The 26,163-nt window shown below is 40.9% G+C and overlaps 1 protein-coding gene across 1 annotated transcript; it reads right to left on the bottom strand.

The window, feature by feature from the left end:
- Positions 1-761: 761 nt before the first annotated feature.
- pcp4a (Purkinje cell protein 4a) lies at positions 762-24,532 on the bottom strand. The gene is made up of 3 exons (XM_061702729.1): positions 24,439-24,532; positions 8,588-8,639; positions 762-1,602 (listed from the first exon to the last, which is right to left on the bottom strand). The coding sequence occupies exons 1-3, from the start codon at positions 24,445-24,447 to the stop codon at positions 1,475-1,477; spliced, it is 189 nt and encodes a 62-aa protein (XP_061558713.1). The 5' UTR covers positions 24,448-24,532; the 3' UTR covers positions 762-1,474.
- Between the last annotated feature and the right edge of the window lie 1,631 nt (positions 24,533-26,163).

The raw sequence follows: 26,163 nt of genomic DNA, 5'->3' as shown, positions 1-26,163 counted from the left end.
TGCGTGGTGAGCGGGCATATAGACGATGGCGGCGGCGGAGTGCATTACTCACTGTTTCCCTTGTGACAACAATACCTGCTAATTTCAGGTCTTTTTGAAGCTCTCCACATGTGGTCCTTGGCTCTTGGACAACTCTTCTGATTATTCTTTGCACTCCTCTGTCAGAAATCTTGCGAGGAGCACCTGAGGCATATTTATGATGATATGATTTGCTTTCCACTTATGTAATATGGGCCCAACCATGCTCACTGGAACGTTCAGAAGCGTAGATATGCACCTGTAACCAATGCCATCGTTATGTTTTGCAACAATTAGTTTGCGATGGGCTTGAGACAGCTCTCTGTTCTTACCCATCATGAGATGTGTCTTGACTCACACTTTGGCAATGAGACCTTTTTGTAGGCCATCAATTAGGACTGAACAAGGGGCTGGATTGCTGTTTGATTATTGATAGATTTTAGGTGTTGTCTTGGCTTTGTATATATATATATATATATATATATATATATATATATATATATATATACACACGTACAGTATATGGTTTCTGTTTATGGAAAAGTCTAATCAGGCTTTTCTGTTCTTCAATGTTACCTGTAGTTTTCTTTCTATTTCTGTATCTCGTTTGCAGAGGCTCGACTCTCAAAATCTTGTTTGCCGTCCTTTATCAAATAAATCACAATATATATTTTATTACAAATCATTAACAATGTCTGTATCCTATAACACAACACAAAGCGCAATGGAAAATCAACTTGAACTTTTTCAAACATTTTTTTAATTTGTGTTCTGTTTATTTCTGTTTTGGGTTGTATGTGAAGTCACATGCAAAATGTGTGTAATTGATCAGTATACATACAATAAAGGAGTCAACTTTGAATTAATGGCGGAACAACATCAAACACCAGGAGTGGAAGACAAATCACATACAACATCAGATCACACACACAAATGACTGGCTTACAAATGAGGAACGTCAATTTGCAGGAAAAAAAAAACATTGCCCATTTTGCATGAAAGCGCACAGCCAGAGAGACGTGACACTAAACGCCCGAAAAATCTTTTGATTGCGGTGCATTACTGCTGATGATATCGTGAACCCAATGAAAGTGGAAGTCTGAAAAACATTTTTGGAGTTATGTTCCCTGATTCCAAACAATCCACTCTTTGGCAATGTAGGAAAAAATCTAAACTAGCTTCAAATTAAAAGGGTCCATTACATATGGAGATCTTAAATGTAATGATGCACAAACACAATATCCCCTAAAAGGAAAAATAACAGCGCAATCATAGGAATGTTCAAAATACTACATCTACAACTTGGTAATAATCGATTTTTGTAATTATACACTGACTTCAAAAACATTGATTCGCCCCGATACAACTTCTGTACCGCGTAGTTTGTAGTTCGAGTTCAGGATGGTGCAGTTTGATTGACATGCAGATGTGAGGAACCAACAAGCCTCGCCGCCTCTTAAGACTTCACATCCTGCTTCTTCTTCTGGAATTTCCTGAACTGCGACTGGATGGCCACAGCGGCCTTCTCTGTCTGTGGGTTGTCCATATCGATGTCGAAGTCCTCAGGGAGGTTGTTCTTTTCATCTGAGGAGAGATGGGTGATTATGCCCAATGTTCAAGTTTAGGATAAACAATATGTGGTAGTAAGAATTTTCAGATACTATTCTGCATATACTGTGACATTTTATTTGTGTGAGCAGTCAAGTGAAGTGGGTGACTTGTGTCATGTGTGACATTTAGTAAAAGGATAGTACATCCGATCATATGTAGGTGTAGATGTCAGCGTTAAGGCGTTAATGTTTCTCAAAGTGAGGGAAATGAGTACCTCTAATCATCCATTAACAAACTGCCATATCATTACTTCAAGCAGAATGCTCTACTGAGTGGGGAGTGGGAGCGCTATAGCGCTAAATGACTACAGGCCTGTCGCTTTGACATCTGTGGTCATGAAGTCCTTTGAACGTCTCGTGCTGGACCACTTCAAGAGTGTCACAGGTCCCCTGCTGGACCCCCTGCAGTTTGCCTACCAAGCGAACAGGTCTGCGGATGATGCAGTCAACATGGGACTGCACTTCATCCTAGAACACCTCGACAGTGCAGGGACCTACGCGAGGATCCTGTTCGTGGACTTCAGCTCAGCGTTCAACACCATCATCCCTGAACTCCTTTCAACCAAGCTTCTCCAGCTCAGCGTCTCACCTGCCATCTGCCAGTGGATTTACAGCTTTCTGACGGGCAGGACACAGCAGGTCAGGCTGGGGGAGGCCACCTCATCCACACGCAGCATCAGCACTGGGGCGCCCCAAGGTTGTGTCCTCTCTCCGCTGCTCTTCTCTCTCTACACGAACGACTGCACCTCAGCGAACCCGATTGTCAAGCTCCTGAAGTTTGCAGATGACACCACTGTCATCGGCCTCATCAAGGACGGTGACGAGTCTGCATATCGACAGGAAGCGGAGCGGCTGGAGCTGTGGTGCGGCGACACAACCTGGAGCTGAACACGCTCAAGACTGTAGAGATGATCGTGGACTTCAGGAGGCATCCTTCGCCACAGCTGCCCCTCACGTTGTCCAGCTGCCTTGTGTCAACCGTCGAGACCTTCAAGTTCCTGGGAATTACAATCTCTCAGGACCTGAAGTTGGGCGACCAACATCAACTCCGTCCTCAAAAAGGCCCAGCAGAGGATGTACTTCCTGCGGCTTCTGAGAAAGCACGGCCTGCCACCGGAGCTGCTGAGACAGTTCTACACAGCGGTCATCGAATCGGTCCTGTGTTCTTCCATCACAGTCTGGTTTGGTGCTGCTACAAAAAAGGACAAACTCCGACTGCAACGGACAATCAAAACTGCTGAAAGGATTGTCGGTACCCCCCTACCCACCATTGAGGACTTGCACGCTGCCAGAACTAAGACAAGGGCGTGCAAAATCCTCTCGGACCGTCTGCACCCCGGTCACCAGCTCTTCCAGCTCCTTCCCTCAGGTAGGCGCTACCGATCAACGCAAACTAGAAATAGTAGACATTCCAAGAGCTTCTTTCCTCTTGCGATCAACTTCTTAAACACCTAACCTATAATTCCATTACAACAAGCTGGAAATTTTTTGACTTGAGTTCGTTGTCACATTTCTGTGGGGCCAATTATGTATTACTCGTGCACTCACTGTAGTTGTCTCGCCATGCTGCACTATTTGCATATACTGGCCACTCATGCCAGAGTAGCATCTGCTCCATTTGCACACTGATTGAGGAGTATCTGTAACATTTGCACAACCAACATTGTCCCAGATGATCGCACTACTCGTCACTTTAAACCGCATACTCTCCTTGAAGTCTCAGCGCCCTTTGCACAATGGTCATTGCACCGGACTATTGCAATATTAGTCATTCGAACTGCTCTAAGTGCTGGAGGACTCTGCATCTTTTTGCACAATTGTTTTTTGTCAATGTCTTTATGTCCCCAAAGTGTTCTGTAAATTGACTGTCTGTTGTACTAGAGCGGCTCCAACTACCGGAGACAAATTCCTTGTGTGTTTTGGACATACTTGGCAAATAAAGATGATTCTGATTCTGATTCTTATTCTGAAGTGCAGCCATAGTATGTGTGTGCACAACATGCACAACAAACAGTTGAAACCAGATGTATATGTATAATAGATAAAAAGATGTACTTTTTTTCTCACTGGTTGACATGAAATCAGGCTAAACCTTTTCTGTTTTAGGTCAATTAGGATTACCAAAATAATTTCTATCTGCTATTTCTAAAGCACCAAAATCATTTATACTTGCTAAATGGCAGAATAATGACTTTAAAAAAAAAAGAATTTAGACAATTTTCTCATTACTTTCTTCAAATTCAGAAGTGTACATACAGTAAGATTACTATGCCTTTAAACAATATGGGAGAACCCATCTGATGATGCCATTTCTTTGGAAGTGAAGCTTCAAATAGGTTTATTGACAATTGGGGGGGATGGTGCAGTCAGGCTGCATTCAAATTTTGCTAGCAGCTTGAAAACTGCATACCTCGCCTTTAGAATGGTCACTATAATCGTGATGTGAACTTTTCATATCATTGCATCTCCAGTGTGTGATTTAAAGTTTTAATAAGAGACTAGAATTGGGCAATTAAAAGTGACTGGGGGGAAGTACTGGTGACTGCGAACACACATAAAGTGCATGTTAACAAAGCAGCATTCAAATGGATGCGGTTTCAATTCTCCATGCCGCATACAGGTGGGCCATACAGTGAATCGTAACAGTGCTGTGTTCTGACTTGGAGTGGGCCTGACTTACATTTAGCTGGAACGTTTTGTTGGCCTTGGCGCGCTTTGGATGGAACATGTGACAGTGGAATCAATTCAAATGTAATGAGTGTAAAAGACACACGCACATGGACACACACGAACAAACACCCTCTACTTTGCAGGATCAATAACCTTCACACCACAAACTCCATTCGATTTTATAAGCTAACCACATCACTCTTTCACAAGTGTGTTGTGTGGCTGCATGAATGAATCAAATTGCCACAGTGCATGATGGGAATACAGTATTCCCGTAAGAGAATTTTATGTGGTCTTGACAACACTCGATTAACACGAGCTCAATTCTGTTTGCTGTAGAACCATTTATCTTGAACAAGAATGTTTCAAAGTTCATTACCAGATTATAGTCTATAACAATATCCATAACTAATACAAAGGCACATAAAAATGGACGCACACAACACCGCACACATTTATTTACTTAATGTGACGACGTTTTTCATGGAACCTCGAGATCCGATGCCATTGAGTGCTTTTTGAAATATATTTTATTTTCACCTTCATCCTCTCTCTGTAGCAGCCCGCTTCTCCTTTTACTGTCACTCTATCTTTTTATGGTTTAATAAAAGTAAAACAGTGCACTATACTGTATGCGGAGCTTCAAAAGTCTACAAGTATACAGGCTGGCAGGGTGTCTGTAGATCAAATGCGGGTGTGAGTCACCAATTGTCATTTCTTTTCCAATGGTGCAGTCCATATTGCCGCATTGCCCGGTGCTTATTAGATGTATGACAATTGAACATGTACCAACAAAACTATTAAGCTTTTACGTTAAATGTTGGCACATTGTGTGTTCCATTGGGTAAGAGAGGAATAAAGAGGAAAGGCCAAATGAATGCAGTTCACGCCTGTTTCAGTTTCCATTAAACTGGCTTGAATCCCTTTTCACCACTGCTGGGCACGTTTCACCATCTCAAACGTTTGCAAATGAATCTATTTGAACATGGCGCATGAAATGTGCTATCAGCAAGCCCAGGAGAAGATAGAAGGTGATACATGTTCTTCACATTCACTTTGACTGCTGTGTGGAGCCATTTAGCTGTGAATAGGTTGCTATTAACCTAATGCAGCTTTTGTGTGACGAGAAAACTGACTCCAAGGTGTTGAAGAGTATTACACTCTAACCTCTAAGACACTAGAATTCCTATGTGTATTTTATCACACGCTGTAACAAATTCTGTTTTCAAATAAATGAAAGCTGCATAGAGCACAATTATATAACCACCTCGTTCTTAAAAAGTCATTCTATCTATCGAAACAATTTTTTTCATTGTCCCGCCTGGGGCCATTCAATGAAAAAAGGGGATTCACTACTACGAGTTTCGTCTTTCTTCGGGCATATTCTAATTTAGCAGGATGGCACTTTTGTACTCCATGTCATTTATGAATTTCAAATGATCCTACCAAGCAGTGCAAGCCAAGTTGTACTGTTTATACACTTAAGGGATTTGAATTATATGAAAACACCAACAATATTACATGGCCCAGTTTGCAAAGTAGGTCTTGCAGTGAATTACATCCACCGGTTGGTTGTTTTTCACGACACAAAATCGTAATACCCCTTCTGTGCAACTCTTCCCAAACACTGCGAAAATATGTTTATGTGTCATTGTAATAAAGGGAGACAAAATAGTGACACATGAGATAAAAACTTTGGATTTTACTTTTTTAATCCTTACAGCAATTAGTAATATGTATTTTAGATTTAATACAGAGCATTGAATGCTTGATTTATTATGAAATCATTATGTACAAATTAACTTCAGAATCTCATAGTGCTATTTGTGTACCATAGTGGAGGTCTGTCTGACATGTTGTCTCTATTACTCAGGGACAAATTGGCATTGATGGGTGCTACTTCACACCTGGGGGTATGGATTAATTTTCTGTTCATTTTCTATGCGAACTAGTTCAAAGTTGAGTTCGCCGTTCCAAAAATCAACTAGTCTTTTTGTTTTTTCTCAATATGTTGATGATGAGCTATTCCCCTTAAAAGACTGGCATTTCATTTTCCCATTGTTGCCACTCATTCAGTCAACACTAGTAGCCAGCTCCAGATTTCACCCTACACTCTAAAAAAAAAAAAAGATGAAAAACATGTTGTTTGAATGGTATTTTTTTAAATGAGGAATTAATACACCGCGACCCTAGTGAGGATAAGCGGCTCCGAAAATGGATGGATGGATGGATGGAATTAAAACAAGTACAGGACTTTTGTCCTTAAAGTGCAAACAAAAACATTCAACACAGTATGACAGGAACGATGGTGAAAGGACATTGATAACTTTGCATTCCTCGCAGCGCTGGCTGACTATATTAACAAAATGTTTTATTTTAACTTTTCTTAGAATCCAAATAAAAATAAATTCCATATCGCGACAGTGTGGTCATAAAGAGTTTTAACTAAGGCATACTGATGCAAATAATAATTTTCCTAGTCATCAATTTTTACAATTATGTACTGTATTACAAAAGTCACTGATGGTGTAGTGGTTCACTCGCCTGACTTTGGTGCAGGCAGCGTGGGTTCAGTTCCCACTCAGTGACGGTGTGAATGTGAGTGTGAATGGTTGTCCGTGTCTATATGTGCCCTGCGACTGACTGGCGACCAGTTCAGGGTGTAGTCCGCCTTTCGCCGAAGTCAGCTGGGATAGGCTCCAGCGTCCTGCGACCCTAACCAGGATAAGCGGTGTTGAAAATGGATGGATGGATTACAAAAGAACCACCCAAGTTCAATTGACGTAAGCATTTGCAGCACCTGGTGGACATTAGTGGTAGTGCTCTCGAGTGCTTTAAGATCCTGTAGAACTCTGTGTAAGCCTTTGTCGCCCGGAGTCCCACTCTGCCCTACTAACTTATGGGGCTCCACAAGGTTCTATTTTGCAGCCCTTGCTGTTTTCTTTATATTTGCTGCCACTGGGTTCCATCCTGAGAAAGCATGGGATCTATTTTCATTGTTATACGTATGACAGTCAGATCAATCTCCCACTACAAAAAAAAGAAGAAGAAAAAGGACGCCTTCTCCTTAAAGCCTCTTTTGTTATGTCTTGAGGACAATAAAGCCTGTATGCGTTTTTAATAAAGGGACCATAGGGTGTGTTCCAAGTACAGGGGGATCACACTCCTGGTACGGTCTGTTCAGGGGTTCTGGAGGGGATAAGGCGTTTGACCATGTCCCTCACGGGATCGTGTGAGGGGTGCTCCAGGACTATGGAGTACCGGAACTCTTGATAAAGGCTGTTTGGTCCCTGTATGACCGGTCAGTCATATTTCAGTGAGGGTTGGACTTCGCCAAGGATGCCCTTTGTCATCGATTCTATTTATTACCTTTCTGGACAGAATTTCTAGGCGCAGCCAAGGTGTTCAGGGGGTCCAGTTTAGTGGCATCTCCAAAACTGAGACCATGGTCCTCAGTCGGAAAGTGGTGGAGTCCCCTCTCCAGGTCGGGGATGAAATCCTGCCCCAAGTTCAAGTATCTTGGGGTATTGTTCACAAGTGAGGGAAGAATGGAACGGGAGATGCGGAATTTGTATCGGTCTGTTAAGGTGAAGAAGGAGCTAAGCCTAAAGGCGAAGCTCTCAATTTACCAGTCGATCTACGTTCCTCCCCTCACCTATGGATCATGAGCTGTGGGTCGTGACCGAAAGAACAAGATCTCGGATACAAGCGGCCGAAATGAGTTTCCTCCCCAAGGTGTCCGGGGTCTCCCTTAGAATAGGGTGAGAAGCTCGGTCATCAGGGAGGGGCTCAGAGTAGAGCAGGTGCTCTAAAGAAATTGAGGAACCATACCCTATAGACTATGCTACTGTACACTGTGCTTTACCTGTATTAATACCGCGTTAAAAAGTGATTTTGAATATGATAATCTAGGCCATATTTATGGTCTATAGGCTGTGTAACAATTTTCATAATTATTTTCATGTTTGCTATTCTACTGTGTAGCGTGTCTAGATGGGCATACATCCATATCATTAGCCTAATAGCATAATTGTCTAAATACATTTTTACTTAATGTCATGACGTCAATAAAAAATACCAATCTGTTTTCTAGAAAGAGTTTTTTTATGTTTTTTCTGTATGTTTAGGTTATCAGTCATCTAGGTCATGGTAATCTTCAAAGGTTGAATCACGGCAACTGCATTCTTCTTGCTTGCTTGTTGGGGTTGTTGTTCCCCAAAATTTTCAAAAATGACTTGGAAAATCATGCTCTTAGGCTAATGATATGGCTTGTGACTATCAAAACTTACCTTGGCCTGCAGATGGTTTGAGGTTTCCAGTTATTCCAGTAGGTATTTGTTTCTGTTAAGACAAAATAGCAAAACGTAATTAAAATAAATAGAATGAAAATATTGTCTCAATGTTTAAATTATTTTTCTTTTTTAATTTATTCATTTCAACATCCATGACAGAGAGACCATTGTATATCATACAACAACACAGAGCCAGGGTTTCATGAAATGAAAATGCTGGGAAATGTGCGGCTTCACTGTCGCTACACTATTTTTGTAATTTTCCTTCGTGAAAAGTGTGAGACAGGTTCCATCACGCCTTGGAAATACTGACCCTGAGTTATTATTAAATAAACCATTCTCCACTACTTCCTCCGTCTGCGTTTGGGTCCAGTCCAATACCGTACGATTAAAAATTGTGACATCCTGTTCATTTCTGTGATGTTCGTTTTGTACATATCACCTTCCTTAATTAAGCACAACTTGTGGGCTATAACGTGATCATACTTCTGTCAGTTAAGAGTCTGTAGAGAAGTGTACTTGAGAATGGTGTGCTTATTTACATGTTTAAGTACTTATTTGGCACGTCAATTCTGCGCTACTGGAAGTACCTTATTTAATGTAGCTTCAAGCTACGCACTAATATGGCTTCAAGTAATCTTCACTAATATTATTGGTTCACAATGTAATTCTTTACCTTGTATGGAGTTATTGCCAAGTAATGTATACAGTGAAGCTAATGGGCTTTCTTACTGTGGATAAGTGATATTACTGCCACTTGGCAGCTGCTGAATGTACCTAACAAAGTAACTTATAATGTAACTTTGTTAAGAAATCAGAAATCACATACTTTTTCAAAGTATGTGTTGTAACACTGTTTGAGTCATAGTGCTGCTTCTGCCAAAGATACAGTATGTTGATCTATAAACCATGTCGGTTCAGCAGTAGCATGTACACTTTGACTGCTCTAAGAGCTTCCAGCGTTTCTCCCCTGACAGGCCGAGGTTGCACCACGACATCACAAAATGCTTGAAAAAATGCGACCGCTTCCAAAAGCAAAGATGCGCCAACATTTGGGACGCTGCAGATGCTTCATTCAGATTCAATTTGTTCACTCTCAAAGCACTTACAGAACTACTCCCCGAGCACTGACATTATCTAGTATCTCTCTTCCCCAAGAATGTTATCAATGCACGTTGATTTGATTTATTCGCACACTATTTGATTTGTTTCCCAGCAGAAACCACCATTCTCTCATACAGTTCGACCTGAATTATTAAGCCGGAGCCTCCACTTCAGAATTTGAAACAGCAGAGCAGGTTTGATGAATGAGGGTAAATAAGGGACAATTCGATTTCACAGCCACTGAAAGAGAAACTTGTTTGACAGTGTTGACCATCTTTTTACAATGTACACATAGTGCTCCAAGGATTCAAGGCATACTGTTATATTAATGATGTAATATTGTACAGAAATGGAATAAAATTACATCATTAAAAGCTGTAGAAAGCACACATCTTTTGTAAGTCCCATGTAATAACCCTCCTTCTCCTGGGAAATACATTTCCTGCTATACATTTAGATCCGCAGGTACTTGGAAGGTGACAGAGTGTTTATGATGTTGTTGTCTTTGTACACCACAACAAAGCATTAGAAAAAAAAAAAAAAAGAATCAAGATGTGAGTGAAGTGTCGTCTGTCACCTTAAATTTGCTATATATTTTATGTTTCACAACCGCCATGAATTACAGGAATTTATTGGCACCTCAATTAAGGGGCTCAAAGGTATTTGGACAAAGTCACATCATTATAACTATAGCAAATAAACACATTTTTCAAATACTTGGATGAAAATCTTTCTGTCTGGAGATCCGGAACCTAGGGGTTATGAATGAATGAATGAATGAATGAATGAGAGAGAGAGAGGTCCATATCACACATAATACTAACATACAGACACAGACCCTTTCCAAAAAATTTTAATATCATGGAAAGGTTTATTTCCATAATTCCATTTTTTTATAGATTATAGATTCGGGGCCCACAGTCTAAACAATTAAAAACCCACAAAATCAGGAATTTAAAAAATGTGAATACTGTGAAGAAATCCCCGTATACTTCTCTGTTTTTGTAGAAAAAAAAAAGAAATTAGGGTCACATTAAATCAATCAAAATATGGTACTTTCGAAACAATATGTTAATCTTCAATACTTGGTTGGGAATCCCTTTGCTTTAATCACTGCCTCGATGCGCCGTGGCATTGAATCAATCACCCTGTGGCCTTGCCTGGGAGTTATGGAAGCCCAGATTTCCTTGATGCTTGCTGTCAATTCTTCTTTGTTTTTGGGTCTGGTGCCCCTCAATTTCCTCTTGATAACACCCATAGATTCTCAATGGGATTTAGAGCCGGCAAGTTGGCTGGCCAGTCAAACACTGGCATGGGCATCAAACCAGGTTTTGGTGCTTCTGGCGGTATGGGCAGGGGCCAGGTCCTGCTGGAAGATGAAATCTACATCTCCGTACATGTCCTCAGCAGAAGAAATCATGAAGTCCTCTAAAACATTCTGGTAGACTCTTGTGGTGACCTTGGCTTTAAGAAGGCAGATTTTACCAACACCTGCATTGGACATTGCACCCCAAATCATGACTGACTGTGGATATTTCACACTGGACCTCAAGCAGCTTGGGTTCTGTTCTTCACCCGTCTTCCTCCAAACCCTTGGACCTTGTTTCCCGAATGAAAGGCACACTTTACTTTCATCGGAAAAGAGGACCTTGGACCACTGGCCAACAGTTCAGTCCTTCTTCTCCTTGGCCCAGTTGAGATGTTGGCTCAACCTCAGAAGTGGCTTGACCCGAGGAACCCAACCGACAGTTGTAGTGGCTGTTTTTGAAGCTGTAACTCCCGCCTCATTCCACTCTTTCTGGATCTCTGCTAGATTCTTGAATCTTCTCTGTTTGATAATCCGTTGAAGCCCACGGATTCTTTTGCTGGTGCATCTACTCCTCCCACATTTTGTCCTTCCACTAGACTTTGCATTGATGTGCTTGGACACAGCACTCTGTGAAGAGCCAGCCTCCTTATCAATTAACTGTTGTGGCTTACCCATCCTATGGAGGGTATCAATGATGGTCTTCTGGCCAGTTGTCAAGTCTTCCCCATATTGAACCCAACTGAGACAATTAAACTAAACTGAAGTGATTTAGTGACACCTGGGGAAACCTGTGCATGTGCTTTGAGTTTAGTAGATGATCAGTGTGTGACACTCAGTTTAAAACATTTATGGCCTGCAAAATTTGTGCTAATTTCATCACAGTATTCATCCATCCATCCATTTTCTGAGCCGCTTCTCCTCACTAGGGTCGCGGGCGTGCTGGAGCCTATCCCAGCTGTCATCGGGCAGGAGGCGGGGTACACCCTGAACTGGTTGCCAGCCAATCGCAGGGCACATAGGAACAAACAACGATTCGCACTCACAGTCATGCCTACGGGCAATTTAGAGTCTCCAATTCATGCATGTTTTTGGGATGTGGGAGGAAACCGGAGTGCCCGGAGAAAACCCACGCAGGCACGGGGAGAACATGCAAACTCCACACAGGCGGGGCCGGGGATTAAACCCGGGTCCTCAGAACTTTGAGGCTGACGCTCTAACCAGTTGTCCACCGTGCCACCTTCACATTATTCAAATTTTTCAATTCCTGATTTTGTGGGTTTTAAGAGCTGGAAGCCCAAATTGTGTAAAAATGAATAAATACTTGAAATGGTTTAAATTGTGGGCCCTGACTCGATAATCTATGGAAGTTTAACTTTTTGAATGGAATTATGGAAATAAATAAACTTCTAGTTTATTCTAGTTTTTGGGAAAGTGTCTGTATATACCTACAGCTAAAATGCAAAGTAAAAAAGTAAATTAAAAAAAAAAGGTAAAGCTAAGGTAAACATGAGCGCCAGTGGCTCCACAGTCTTGATGCAAATCTGACAGAGCTGTGTTTAGGGTTGCATATAGCAGTGATAATGACATTTTCTCACATCTCTGTCCTGCATATAAATTTATGTCAGATTTCAAAGCACAGGAGGGCAGGCGGGTACCCCAACTCTAAAAAGCATATGGCTAGCCCTGCGGCAGTCTTACACCATCATTATAGGCCACTGTGAGTCGTTTCAGGCTGCTTAGCCTATATCTACACCAAAGATGCAGTATCGAAGGGAGTGCAGAAGCTTTTAAAAGCTATTTAAAAGCTTCTGCACTCCCTTCGATACTGCAGGGCTACCTAAACAGGAAATGAGCAGATTCTAAATTTACGACACAGCATATTTGCTTGTCCATACAAATTACGGCATTGTCTTTTTATACTGTATGTTGTATCATTCAAGAGATTATTAGTGATAACATTTTCAAGGTATTTAACCTCATTACTTTCACTAAGGGCAGAGCCAGATAAAGAGAAAACAGGGAACTTAGATTGGCGGTCATCTGTACTGCACACAATCAAGATGTTACTAATTTTAGCATTAAATTTAACATCACACTCTATTCCATACTGAGTGCATAAGTTTAAAAGCTGTTGTTGACCAGCAGTGCACGGGCTGAATTTGACCATAAGGTGAGTAATGAGACTCTCACCCACAATACAACCTGTATGACATGAGTTGAGACTCTGAGATTCATTCAGTCATTCATCTTCTGTTCCACTTATCCTCACGAGGGTCGCAGGCATGCTGGAGCCCATCCCAGCAATCTCCGGGCGAGAGGCGGGGTACACCCTGAACTGGTCGCCAGCCAATCGCAGGACTCTGAGATCATCCGTCCAAATATTAAAGAAGAAAGATGACAGGATTTCCACCTTAGCGAACACCATTACACACATGGAAGATGTCAGATGTAGAATTGCTTTATTTTATCCCTGTGGGCTGATGAGAATACCAATACGCTAATATTAAAAAAGACAGCTAGGAATTCCTTTTTCATACAGTTTCACAAACATTTTTTCATGATTCACCCGATCGAATGCCTTCGAGGCATCAATAAAATACACAAATATTGAAGAGTTATGTGTATTGTAACATCTCCTTCAAAGCAAAAATACACATAGGTGCTATATTTCTATTTCAACCTACTTTACTGTATATTTAGGGTTCTTTTTTGCACTATGGGCTCATCAAGGGGAGCCGTTTTGAAGAGATAAAGAAATTGCAATGAGTTCTTGGAGAGATGCTAGTCTGGATCTGGATTACTCTCTCGGTGCCCTTTAACAAGGCACCCAACATCAGCTCAAGGGCGCAACATTACTATGACAACTCTCCTTGCAAGCCCTTGACCTAAGATGGCCTAGTTTACTTGCATTGAGATCTCCTTAGATTTAGAATGTTATTGACCAAATATTTCCGGACCTAATTGTATTTTCAGTAGCTCTTGGTTTACCACGAAAGAAGAAATGTTGCTATTTCTGTGTGAGAGAATGTTGACTCTTTGGCAGGCTTTACTAAACCAATAATGAAACAACTTGAAGCTTGGCCCACTGGACTCGCAGGAGGTCATATTCAGCCACGTATAATAACAAATTGCAAAAAGGTTTACGTACTACGTGTGTTTGGTGGGGAGTTGTGTTATCATCAAATCAAGATTATTTTCATCTTCAATTAAGTTAGATATCAAATGTGAGCCCAAGATAGAACAGAATGTAGTCAGGAATTCTTTGTTTGAAAATGAAACTGTCATTCTTCATGGAAATCTCACCTGAATATTATTTGGTATTTGACCCCTCAGCACAATAATGTTGCGTGATAATATTACAGTCAGCATAATCTCTCAGTGACTACTCCTACCTCATTTCTGATCATATAAGAGCTAGGGGTGATTCATCCATTCAAAATATTACATTCATTACTGTGCTAATAACATGGACTGTGAGAAGAAGAAGAGGACATTTGCATTTAAATTCACAAGAGGATTTCAGAGCCAGAAGGTGAATATCAAATTACATGTTTGTCATGGCCCGTCTTGCTTGCCAGTTTACAGTATTCGAACCTGCTCAAATGTATCAGTTGAGGATGTAGTTGCTGTTTGAGTTAAATGACTAAAACATCACAAAAGTACTGTCTGTCAAAGTACTGTACAATTCCTGTTTCAAAACTGTTGCTGACTACAATAACAAGACTTTCCTCTGTCTATGGATTTCCAATGCCAGTGCTACAGCGCAGACATTGAAGCAGTGAGATGCCGTTATCATTCGTGCCTTGGTCAGCGAAGAAAATATTACCTCAGTTCTCCGCAGCCACTGAACTTTTACATAAAGTACATATACCGGACCCTGCGTCAGGTCATCAAGCAATGAGCAGAGTGAGTGATGATGAGATCAATGAGACCAGACCTGCATGGTGAGTCATCACCAGCCACGAGTTCATGGATCTTCAAGTACGACTCGGAGACCATACGCCAGAACCTTGAGGGGAAGAGTCCGAAGACCGAAGAAAGCCAAAGTCATGTCATGTTGATCGTATTTTCCAATGTGAGGGGCATCATCCACTGCAAGTTCTTTTTTGCACTACGGGCTCACCAAGGGGAGCCGTTTTGAAGACGTGGATGACATCAAGATGGCCATGACGATGGAGCTGCGGAGGTTCCTGGATGAATCCTTACAAGAGAGAATCAAGCCGTTGCAGAGACGGTAGTGAAGGTACGTTAGACTCTAGGGCAACTACTTCGAAGGGGAAAACTTGTAGTTTCTAGTTAGGATTTGAAATATTTATTTTGTGAAACCAGTCCTGGAACTGTTCAGAGACACCTTGTATTTGGTGTTCATCCACTTTGCGAGGTAACCAACCTCTGCATAGACAGACAGTGCCTTTGAAGTTACCATACAAATCTAATATTTCCCCACTCCAAGGGTCAAATGCTGAACCAGCTCCGGGGGGCATCCAAATGAGGGAGTTGGGCATTCAGAGGTGATTTACAGTGATTTCCAATCTGGCTAAACCCCCAACCCCCCGTTGACGAACGTTTTAGGATGGGGGAAAAAAATAATAATCCACCAGCAAACCTATACCCCCCCCCCCTCTGATGAGGAAACACCGTCAACAGCGTGGTTGGCTCACCACACACCTTTGCGCGCCACTGGATGTAAACAAGAAGTTGGCAAAGAAGGCAAGCTGAGATCCCTGCGATTACAATGATTAACCCTGGCAAATCAGCAGGTGACTCATTAACTGCTGCAGTACACAGGAATTACAAAGATGAAAGGGCAAGAATGCAAATATAAATACATATATTAGTCATGCCTATTAAAAACTATCACTGTAATAGCAATACTGAGTATATGTCTGAGTAAATAATATGGAGAATGACTCAAAAAAAATCAAAAAGAGATTATTGAATAACTGATGTGGGTCTTACAGAGTAATTTGAAAGAGGAGATTTGGCCAGGCTAAGCCGCTCAGGCAGGTCGCTCTGAACTCTTCTTTTAAATCTTCATTTTGGAATAGCCAATTGGGAACTAAAGATGATTTGTCTAGGTTTAAGAACACGACATGTTTGGGTTTAGACAAGGTTAAAAGATGTGTGATGTCATCAGAAAGTATTCAGGTGCACAACATTTGATATTAAAAAAATAAATAAATAAATCTCTGGACCAAATCTGAAGTAAATGACTACTAAACAACTTCCATACTGTCCAGTTCATTTGGCCATTAGTGATTGTTTCTTTGATTGGTGGAATAGTGGTGAGCACGTCTGCCTCATGGTCGAGAGGTTCTGAGATCACTTAATTTGCCTGAAAGTAATTATTATTGGGTTTTTTTCATTACAAATACAGTGGAACCTGGATAGAATGGACTAATAGATGTGGGGGGGTTGTCCAATATAGTCGATTGTCCATTACATTGAAGCACTTTTTTTTGGGGAGGCCAAATACACCCATATTAGTGTACAGTACAAAATTATTGTTTTGTAGGGTTTTTGTGTGGCCTAAAACACCCAGTACAGTACAAAGTTATTGTAAATCAATATTTTTAAAAAGCTTGAAAATGTTTGCAAGTTTCACATTTTATCCAAACATACGCCGGTGTGCTTGGTCATGGTGACATTGTTGGTGTACAGTACTCATTATAGGTGAGTCACTTTCATGAGCCCTGAGGAATTCGTGTGTTTGCTAGTTCCAAATCTGTTGCCAAAGGCGAACGGCTTGACAAAAAAAAAAAAAAAAACTGTTATTGTACCAGAAATAGCATGTTTGAGGCTACAAAGACTCGTATTTTGGATTCCTTTTTGTGACACTTTTTTGAGCCGTGAGATTTTTCTAATGTAAAATGGGTCCCTTGACTTAATAAATGTTGGGAAATACTGCATTAAAGCACCAACAACCTCTTCCAGGTCTTGTGCAGGTAGGCTTTAACCTTATTTTATTTTCCGAACAGTAAGTCGGGATGGGAATTGATAAGAATTTAGTGAATTTCGATTTCATTATCGATACTGCTTATCGATTTTCGTCTGATGAGGGAATTAAATAATACAAATATGATATGATCAATCAATCAGGTGGCCGAACTGGTTAGAGCGTCAGCCTCACAGTTCTGTGGACCCGAGTTCAATCCCCGGTCCTGCCTGTGTGGAGTTTGCATGTTCTCCCTGTGCCTGCGTGGGTTTTCTCCGGGCACTCCAGTTTCCTCCCACATCCCAAAAACATGCATTAATTGGAGACTCTAAATTGCCCGTAGGCATGACTGTGAGTGCGAATGGTTGTTTGTTTCTATGTGCTCTGCGATTGGCTGGCAACCAGTTCAGGGTGTACCCCGCCTCCTGCCCGATGACAGCTGGGATAGGCTCCAGCACGCCCGCGACTCTAGTGAGGAGAAGCGGCTCAGAAAATGGATGGATGGATGGATGGATATATCACTATATGATATGATAATGCAAAATATGTTTGTCCATAGCACTGTTTTATATGGACAAAATTTTACATCCCAATACAGGTAATGTTATATCCAGATAATGATATTTTGCCTTAAAATTACATGAAAATAATTTAGTGGATAACAATAAAAATACAATAAAACACAAATATTTACAATATCTGGTAGTACAACCAGTTTTGAAGGACTGTACACTGTTGTTGTGTCCATTGTCATGCAGTGTAATGTAAAATGTTGTTTACATCCATGTTCTTCTAGCAGTGATGTAAACGAGTATTTGCGGGTGATGTCGTAGCATTGCTGCAGTTAGATTAACCTTCATTCATTTTTTTCTACAATGTTAGTGTAGCACGTCAAAAGTCCCTATTGTCACGCAAAAACCCAAAAGCTCATTCTGCCAGTTTACAGTATTAGCACAACAAGTACTAGGGCACTACCCGGCTATTTAGAACTTTCACTTCAACCTTTTAAATATTTCAAATGACAAAAAATACTCTCGCACTGCTTTGCTGCTGCTGTGTCCTGAACTTTAAAAGGTTGTGGACACTTTTCTGTGGGAAGTTTGCATCCCGCCACATGCACGTTAGGTGTCTTCCTTACTATTATGTTGTAATCTGTCCCTCGATATCAGCCTCTGAAAGCAGCAACTCCCACATGCAAGACAATCCAGATGATGGATGAAATACTGTATCATAACTGGACAGTGTTCACCCAAAACATTGTAAACATCTGAACATCTGAATCAGATTCCTATGCATCCATAGATTATAACAATGTACGGGCAAACTGTTGTTTTTATCCCTCCCTCTCTGTGTTTTTCTCCTTGACCAAATATCTAACATACTAACCTGGCATGGGAGGAAAGCAAGAAGGAAATTGGCAGAATAACTGTGTGTGTGTGTGTGCATGCGCTTGTGCATGTGTGTAGTTGGTGGGTTGGGGGACTATTTTTGGTTCTCCTGGTAGTTCACGCTCCCCAGAGAGAGACGCCATGCTGCACTCAGGCTCTATTAACATTTAACTAGGAGACAGCAAAACTGGGTCACAGACAGCTCATCCTAGCACCATTATAACCATTCAGCAGCCTCTCCACCACCACCAGACTGGAAACAAGGATGACAGCGTGAGTGTCAGTCTCAGACTCCCGATGTTGGACTGACTGAACAAGCATGTCCAGTCAGATAGTACAAGAAGCACTTTATTGTGTATTAGTTTACAGTACACAGTTTTGCTCTTTGAAATATAGTCCCAGAACAGCTTTTGCGGATTAAAAAAAAAGCATCAGATAATCTTTGCTGATGTAACATGGTGGACCAAGAAATTTAAATAGACCCTCTGCTTGGGCTGTAAAAGCATTGCTTACAATAACAATTTTCATTCTGTATTTTGTTTTCACTGCTAAAACCTACTGTCTGATGTATTATGGGTGCATTTGCATGAGCAACTGATCCTGGCACAGTTCTGAAGTGAAAGTGGCTTTAAAAAGAGAGGAGCTACAAAAGCATTTTACCGATCCAGGCGAAATTTGCAGCGTGAAGGCCAGTGCAAGAAAATTAGAAGATAATCATACAATTGGATTGGTATTTGTCCAAATACATGGAAATAATAGTTTTTCTTCACAGTTATACTTTCTATACTGCTTATAATGTTCAGGGTCAAGCCATTCCCAACTGACTTGGTTCAAAAGGCTGATGGCCTTGCCTTCAGCGTTTCCTGGGTCTAGTCTTCTAGACCTCTGAGAAAACCTCACCATAGAAGTGATCCTGAGGCATCAGTTGTAAATGTCAAAGCCACCAAAAACTGAGTCCTCGCGCTGCGGGGTTTAAATTCATAAGTCCTTCTTGAATGACCGATCCCTAAGGGTGCCCAGAAACTCTGCGAAGATAACGTCGCTTGTATCTTCAGAGGTCACATGACATTTTCCAAAACCCATCCTTCAATTTTGAGTCAAGCGTCGCCATGCTAAAATGCCACTTTAGTATTGCAATTATTGCAATTAGTCTTGTTTTATATGGACAATTTGCTCATGTGTATCTGTCCTTTGTCTTACATTAAAAAGTTGACTGACAGCACCAGGGTCTAATGACAGTTTATGGGGATTACAGATAATTTCTTTGTCTATGTTCATTGTTTGAAGTAGGATTAAGGTCAGTCGAAAGAACAAATCACAGAGAATCACAGATTAAAATGATTTCTTTCATCAAATGCAAATAAAAAAAACATTAAATCAGCATGCAAAAAAAATGTGAATATATTCCAATCACCATGTGCTGCACAGTATTTTTAAAATTATCCTTTAGTTAGAGCACCATGATTTTATCAATGTTAGGTTAGCAAAATGGAGTGTGAAGGAAAATACCATCAGCAGACACTTTTCCCCAATCTCATTTTATTGTCCTTTTTACACTGATCAGCAACTTCTAACACTCTTATCTGGTTAATTTAATATAGGGCTCAAGGCTCAAGTAACCGTAGCAGAGGCAACTCACATGGCGATGCGTTGATTGAAGGGCATCAGTAAAATATGTTTTTCCTCATTAAAGTAAACACAGCACCCCATGTTGACAGAAAAAAAACGGAATTGTTGAGATTTTTGCAGATTGATTAAAAAACGAAAAACTGAAATATCACACAGCCATAGGTATTCAGACCTTTGCTGTGACATTCATATTTAACTCGGGTGCTGTCCATTTCTTCTGATCATCCTTGAGATGGTTCTACAACTTCATTGGAGTCCAGCTGTGTTTGATTATACTGATTGGACTTGATTAGGAAAGCCACACCCTCGTCTATATAAGACCTTATAGTTCACAGTGCATGTCAGAGCAAATGACATGAGGTCAAAGGAACTGCCTGAAGAGCACAGAGACAGAATTGTTAAAAAGTTACAAAAAAAATTCTGCTGCACTTAAGGTTCCTAAGCGCAAAGTGGCCTCCATAATCCTTAAATGGAAGATGTCAGTCACAATTCTGTTCACGGAAAAAAAAGATTCGTACAAATATTGCCTCTGTACATACCCTATGTGCGGCCCGGTGGCCGACTGGTTAGAGCAGTCAGCCTCACAGTTCTGAGGACCCGGGTTCAATCCCCTGCCTGTGTGGAGTTTGCATGTTCTCCCCGTGCCTGCGTGGGTTTTCTCCGGGCACTCCGGTTTCCTCCCACATCCCAAAAACATGCATTAATTGGAGACTCTAAATTGCCCTGTAGGCATGACTGTAAGTGCGAATGGTTGTCTGTTTGTATGTGCCCTGCGATTGGCTGGCAACCAGTTCAGGGTGTACCCCGCCTCCTGCCCGATGACAGCTGGGATAGGCTACAGCACGCCCGCGACCCGAGTGAGGAGAAGCGGCTCAGAAAATGGATGGATGGATGGATGGACATGCCCTATGTTTCACAGTCTTGTCATCGACGCAGAAAGCTTAGTTGTGCTTTTTCTTGTGACACGTAAACATCATTCTCTCCGTGCGTTACTCACAGCAGTTGTCTAGGTGTTCAGCCTTAAATTAACCCTCACTACAGGCTCCAAAGAGATGGAAATATGCTAGCGATAATGTTATAAGGAAGCCGAATAAGATTACTGATTTTTTTTAAGTAAATAATAACTAAAAATAAAAATGGGGCAAATCACTGATGGTGTAGTGGTGATAGGTGATGCACTATGCAAAGCAAAAGCCATTTATCAACAACACCCAGAAACACAGCCGTCTTCTGTGGGCCCGAGCTCATTTAAGATGGACTGATGCAAAGTGGAAAAGTGTTCTGTGGTCCGACGAGTCCACATTTCAAATAGTTTTGGGAAATTGTGGACGTCGTGTCCTCTGGATCAAAGCGGAAAAGAACCATCTGGACTGTTATGGGCGCCAAGTTCAAAAGCCAGCATCTGTGATGGTATGGGGCTGTGATAGTGCCAATGGCATGGGTAACTTACACATCTGTGAAGGCACCATTAATGCTGAAAGGTACATACAGGTTTTGGAGAAACATATGCTGCCATCCAAGCAACGTCTTTTTCATGGACGCCCCTGCTTATTTCAGCAAGACAATGCCAAACCACAGTCTGCACGTGCTACAACAGCGTGGCTTTGTAGTAAAAAAGTGCAGTTACTAGACTGGCCTGCAGGCAGACCAGACCTGTCTACCATTGAAAATGTGTGGCGCATTATGAAGCGTAAAATAGAACAACGGAGACCCCGGACTGTTGAACAGCTCAAGCTGTACATCAAGCAAGACTGGGAAACAATTCCACCTACAAAGTTTCAACAATTAGTGTCCTCAGTTCCCAAATGTTTATTGAATGTTGTTAAAAGAAAAGGTGATGTAACACAGTGGTAAACATGACCATGTCCCAGCTTTTTTGGAACGTGTTGCAGCCATAAAATTATAATGATTAATGATGATAATGAAATAATGATTATAATACACTTTTTCATGTGTGGAATAATGATGAAACAATAACGTTTATCAGTTTGAACATTAAATATCTTGCCTTTGTAGTGTATTCAATTAAATATAGGTTGAACATGATTTGCTAATCATTGCATTCTGTTTTTATTTATGTTTAACACAACATCCCAACTTCATTGGAATTGGGGTTGTATATAATTATTGTTTGTTGAAGGATGAGAGTACATATTGTAAACCAGATATTTACATCCACTATATAAAAAGAAGCTTTTTTGTCATTGTCTGACATGTAATCAGACTAAACTTTTCCTTTTTTAGTTAAATTATGATTACTAAAATTATTTGTACTAAATGTCAAAATAATGAGAGAAGGAATTTTTCAGGTGAATTTTTTCATTATCTTCTTCGAAGTCAGAGGTTTACATAGAGTAAGATCATTATGCCTTTAAACAATTTTGGAAAACCCAGATAATTATGTCATTTTTTGGAAGCTTCTGATAGGTTTACTGACATCATTTCAGTCAATTTGAGACACATCTGTGCATATATTTGAATTAGGCACACCTGAAACACATTGCTTCTTTGTGTAACATCATGGGAAAGTCAGAAGAAATCAGCCAAGATATCAAAAAGACAATTGAGGACTTGCACAAGTCTGCTTCATCCTTGGATGCAATTTCCAGTTGCCTGAAGGTGCCACTTCCATCTGTTCAAACAATTATATGCAAGTATAAACACCATGGGAATGTCCAGCCATCATACCGCTCAGGAAGGAGACCGGTTCTGCGTTCCAGATATGAACATGCTTTGGTCCGAAATGTGCATGTCTACCCAAGAACAAAAGCAAAAGAGCTTGTGTTGATGATGGCTGAAGTTGGTAAGAGTGCGTCATGATCCACAATGAAACGTGTACTGTACAGACATGGGCTGGAAGGCAACTCTGCCAGGAAGAAGCCTTTACTCCAAAAGAAACATCAAAAAGCCAGATTAAATCTTACAACTGCATACAGGGACAAAGACCTTCATTTTTGGAGACATGTCCTGTGGTGTGACGAAACTAAAATTAAACTGTGCCTGTTTAACGTCATAGAAAAGGAATCATCATTTGTCGTGAGAAATGAAAATTGGCTTGATGATCCTAAATATTTAGGTGTGATAAATACCTGGGGGGGGGGGGGGGGGGGGGGTTGGCTGGTTGTCAAGAAAGCTATATTCCAATCAATAGAGTAGTTCTGCACCCGTCTTAAAGAGAGGCTAAAAAAAATAAAAAAAAGATTATTGATGATTGTACCAAACTGAGCTGAACAGCTTGTTTACGGGTGCTGTTGTGCCCTCAATTAACAATGAGAGTAGTGGAGTCTGATTGATGGCAGTTTATTATAATTATTACAATGAATAATTGAAGGCACCATTAAAATGTGTGCAAGTGTCAACCGATGAATGAAGCGCCTGCAATTGATTTGCATTGGATTATTTACTCAGGGCAATGTCCATTTCCCTGGGCCGTGTCTGTTTACAGACTGACTGCCATGAGTTCTTGTTGTTGTTGTTGTTGTGACTTTCCTCTTTTATAATGTTCAAAAGCACACTTTTTCATGTGTGGAATTATTTATAAGTCTCGCACAATGGAAAGAAAAGGCATCATCGAACATAGTGTTTATGATGGATTTATGCATGAGGCGTATCATTTATACTGTAGTGTGCCACTGTCAGGCTCATTGAAATGAGTCATCATTATGGCAGGATGTTAAGATGAACTTCGCTGGGCATGTGCTGCATGTACACCATCCAGCATGTTTTCACGCTGCAACGTAGCGCCAGCGCAGAATGTCAAAGCGGAGCCACGTTGAGCCATCTTATACCTGCAAGGATGGTCATGCACTTGCGCTCACATTGACATTGCTACTGGTCATTCCCTCAAACGTTTGTATTAATGTGGCGATTGGCCACAACACAACAGCACATCAGTCAGCTTGACAGTGAAGTACAAGTACAGGAAAACTAGTCATGCAAGTAGTGTTAAACAAGAAAAAAACCTGCGCAATTTGAAGATTCCAATAAAATAACTATCGTTGCTGCAGTGATTGACTTGCAGTACAGATCATATTTTGTTTACCTCCTTTGACTACACCTCACAGAGTGCACTGCAGGCTACACCCACAATAAACATATTAAATGCATATACCTTTGATAGTGTCAATTATCTTTGTAAAGGCGCAAATTATATTGATCTCTTATAACGGATTTCAATCAAATTGTGCAGGTGAAGCCAGTGGCTATTATTAAAGTCATTATAGTTTTGGTACATTTCTCTATGACGGGTTTAAAAGTTAAAATAGTACATAATCACAATAATATTTTTTTTGTATTCTGTTATGACAACAACTAGCGCCAAACCATCATTAATATAAACCAGACTTGTAAATGTGTGTTTTGAAAACCTTAACCTAATAGAAGGTGCTGAAACGAATGGTATACAGTATTTCCGTGTTAAAGGTCTCCCAAAAGTGCGCTGTTGTGTTGTTGTTGTTTTTTTTAATCCTCCAGTGGAACCTACCTCACTCATGGCTGCGCAGTTTGCGTAGATCAAGTAAAAGCAGCGGTCCGCGATGTCTCCAATGAAGAATCCTCTTTTAAGGGCTCCACTCACATGGATGTTGGCTTTTATGGAGGATGGGTCGCCCCCTCCCCTCTCTCCTCCCCACGTAAACCCAGCAGACCAATAAGCGGAGTCTCCAGCTCCACACTGTGGAGCGTGCCACGTGCTTGCCGAGCGCGGTAGGCCGCGTCCCTTTATGTGAATTACAATTACATTTCTGTTTGGGAAAAGCAGCAACATCTTCAATGATTGTCAAACTAGGTGTGAGGGAATTTGTGTGTTAGAGAAATGCTATCATACTATTGCTTGTCCGTACAATGTATATGTGTCATATTTTAATGCTTTGGAAGAGGACACACATGCATGTATGTGTTTTTCTGCAGATCTGTAGGATTTGTGTCGCAGGTCTCATTGATGACCACTCAGGGCATTGATTTGCTTGAATTGCCATTAGCCATAGAATCGCAGTAGCTCCAAATTAAGGCTCAGGCATAAAACCTCAGTTGGGTACTCAGGAGACGTATAGCAAGAATTTACGCAATTACAAGATAAGGATGCAATCAAGAGGGTAAGTTTAGAATTCTAATGTAATTAGTCCAGGGATGTGTGGTCAGGGGATGTAAGGGAGGCAGAGGATCGTGACAAATTACCGTTACTTCTTCTATGCGGGGACCTAGTGGCGATGCAAAACATCAAATGTAATATTCGACATTTCTCCAAACCGGACGACCAATCAAAACAGGATCTAATTGACAAAGATGAGTCCAAAGCCATAGCCTTTTATCATAAGGTTAGAAAGAGTCAAGTAAGGTTTGAATCAATCCATTTGCATGGACAAATTCTTCTTATCATTGCATTTCTGCAGAAAATAATGGAATTGTCAGTATTGCGATTTGATTTATTTATTTTCCATCCTGACCTCTGCCTTGTTTGAATTGGCTCACACAATAATAATTCCTACATGCTAAATTAGATGATAACTGATGATGATGATGGAAAAAATAAAATTGTTTGCGGGTTGTTGTGTACTTCTCATGCAGTCTTCCTTATTTGACCATCAGTCCCATCAACTGGATTGACCTTGTTCCGGTACAGGTGGTCTCAGTTCACTCAACTGGCTCTGTGTCCTCCTGAATCAAAATGTGAAACGGTGGATCCCTATGTTGATGGTGCAACCGCAGTGTGTGCTGTTGTTTTTTTTTTTTTTTTTTACAATTGTATTGTATTGTACTTTTTTCCTTTACTATATTACTGTCGCCCATGTTATGTTCATGTGATATTGTTATAACCTTTTACTGCTTCCAGATTAGATGACACTTTGAAATGGGAGGTCTGTCGTAAAGCTTCCTTTAGTGGACATGGTATTTAAAAATATCGATAGCTGTATCTCAATACCGGCCTCCATTTGACTTGGTATAGTATCGGGTTAGCACATCTGCTTCCCACATCGCAAAAACTTGCGTGGTAACTTAATTGAAGACTCTAAATTGCCCATAGGTGTGAATGTGAGTGCGAATGGTTTGTTTGTTTCTATGTGCTCTGCAATTGGCTGGCGACCAGTTCAGGGTGTGCCCAGCATCTCGCCCGAAGATGACTGGGATAGGCACCAGCATCCCTGTGACCCGAGTACAGACAGAAACACAGTACAGAAAATGGATGGATGGATGGATTGTAGCGTAAGAA

Source organism: Phycodurus eques, chromosome 17, assembly GCF_024500275.1.
Source record: "Phycodurus eques isolate BA_2022a chromosome 17, UOR_Pequ_1.1, whole genome shotgun sequence".
Lineage (NCBI taxonomy): Eukaryota > Metazoa > Chordata > Actinopteri > Syngnathiformes > Syngnathidae > Phycodurus > Phycodurus eques.
Note: the sequence above shows the minus strand (reverse complement) of the source record. Positions and strands in the feature narration are given on the sequence as shown.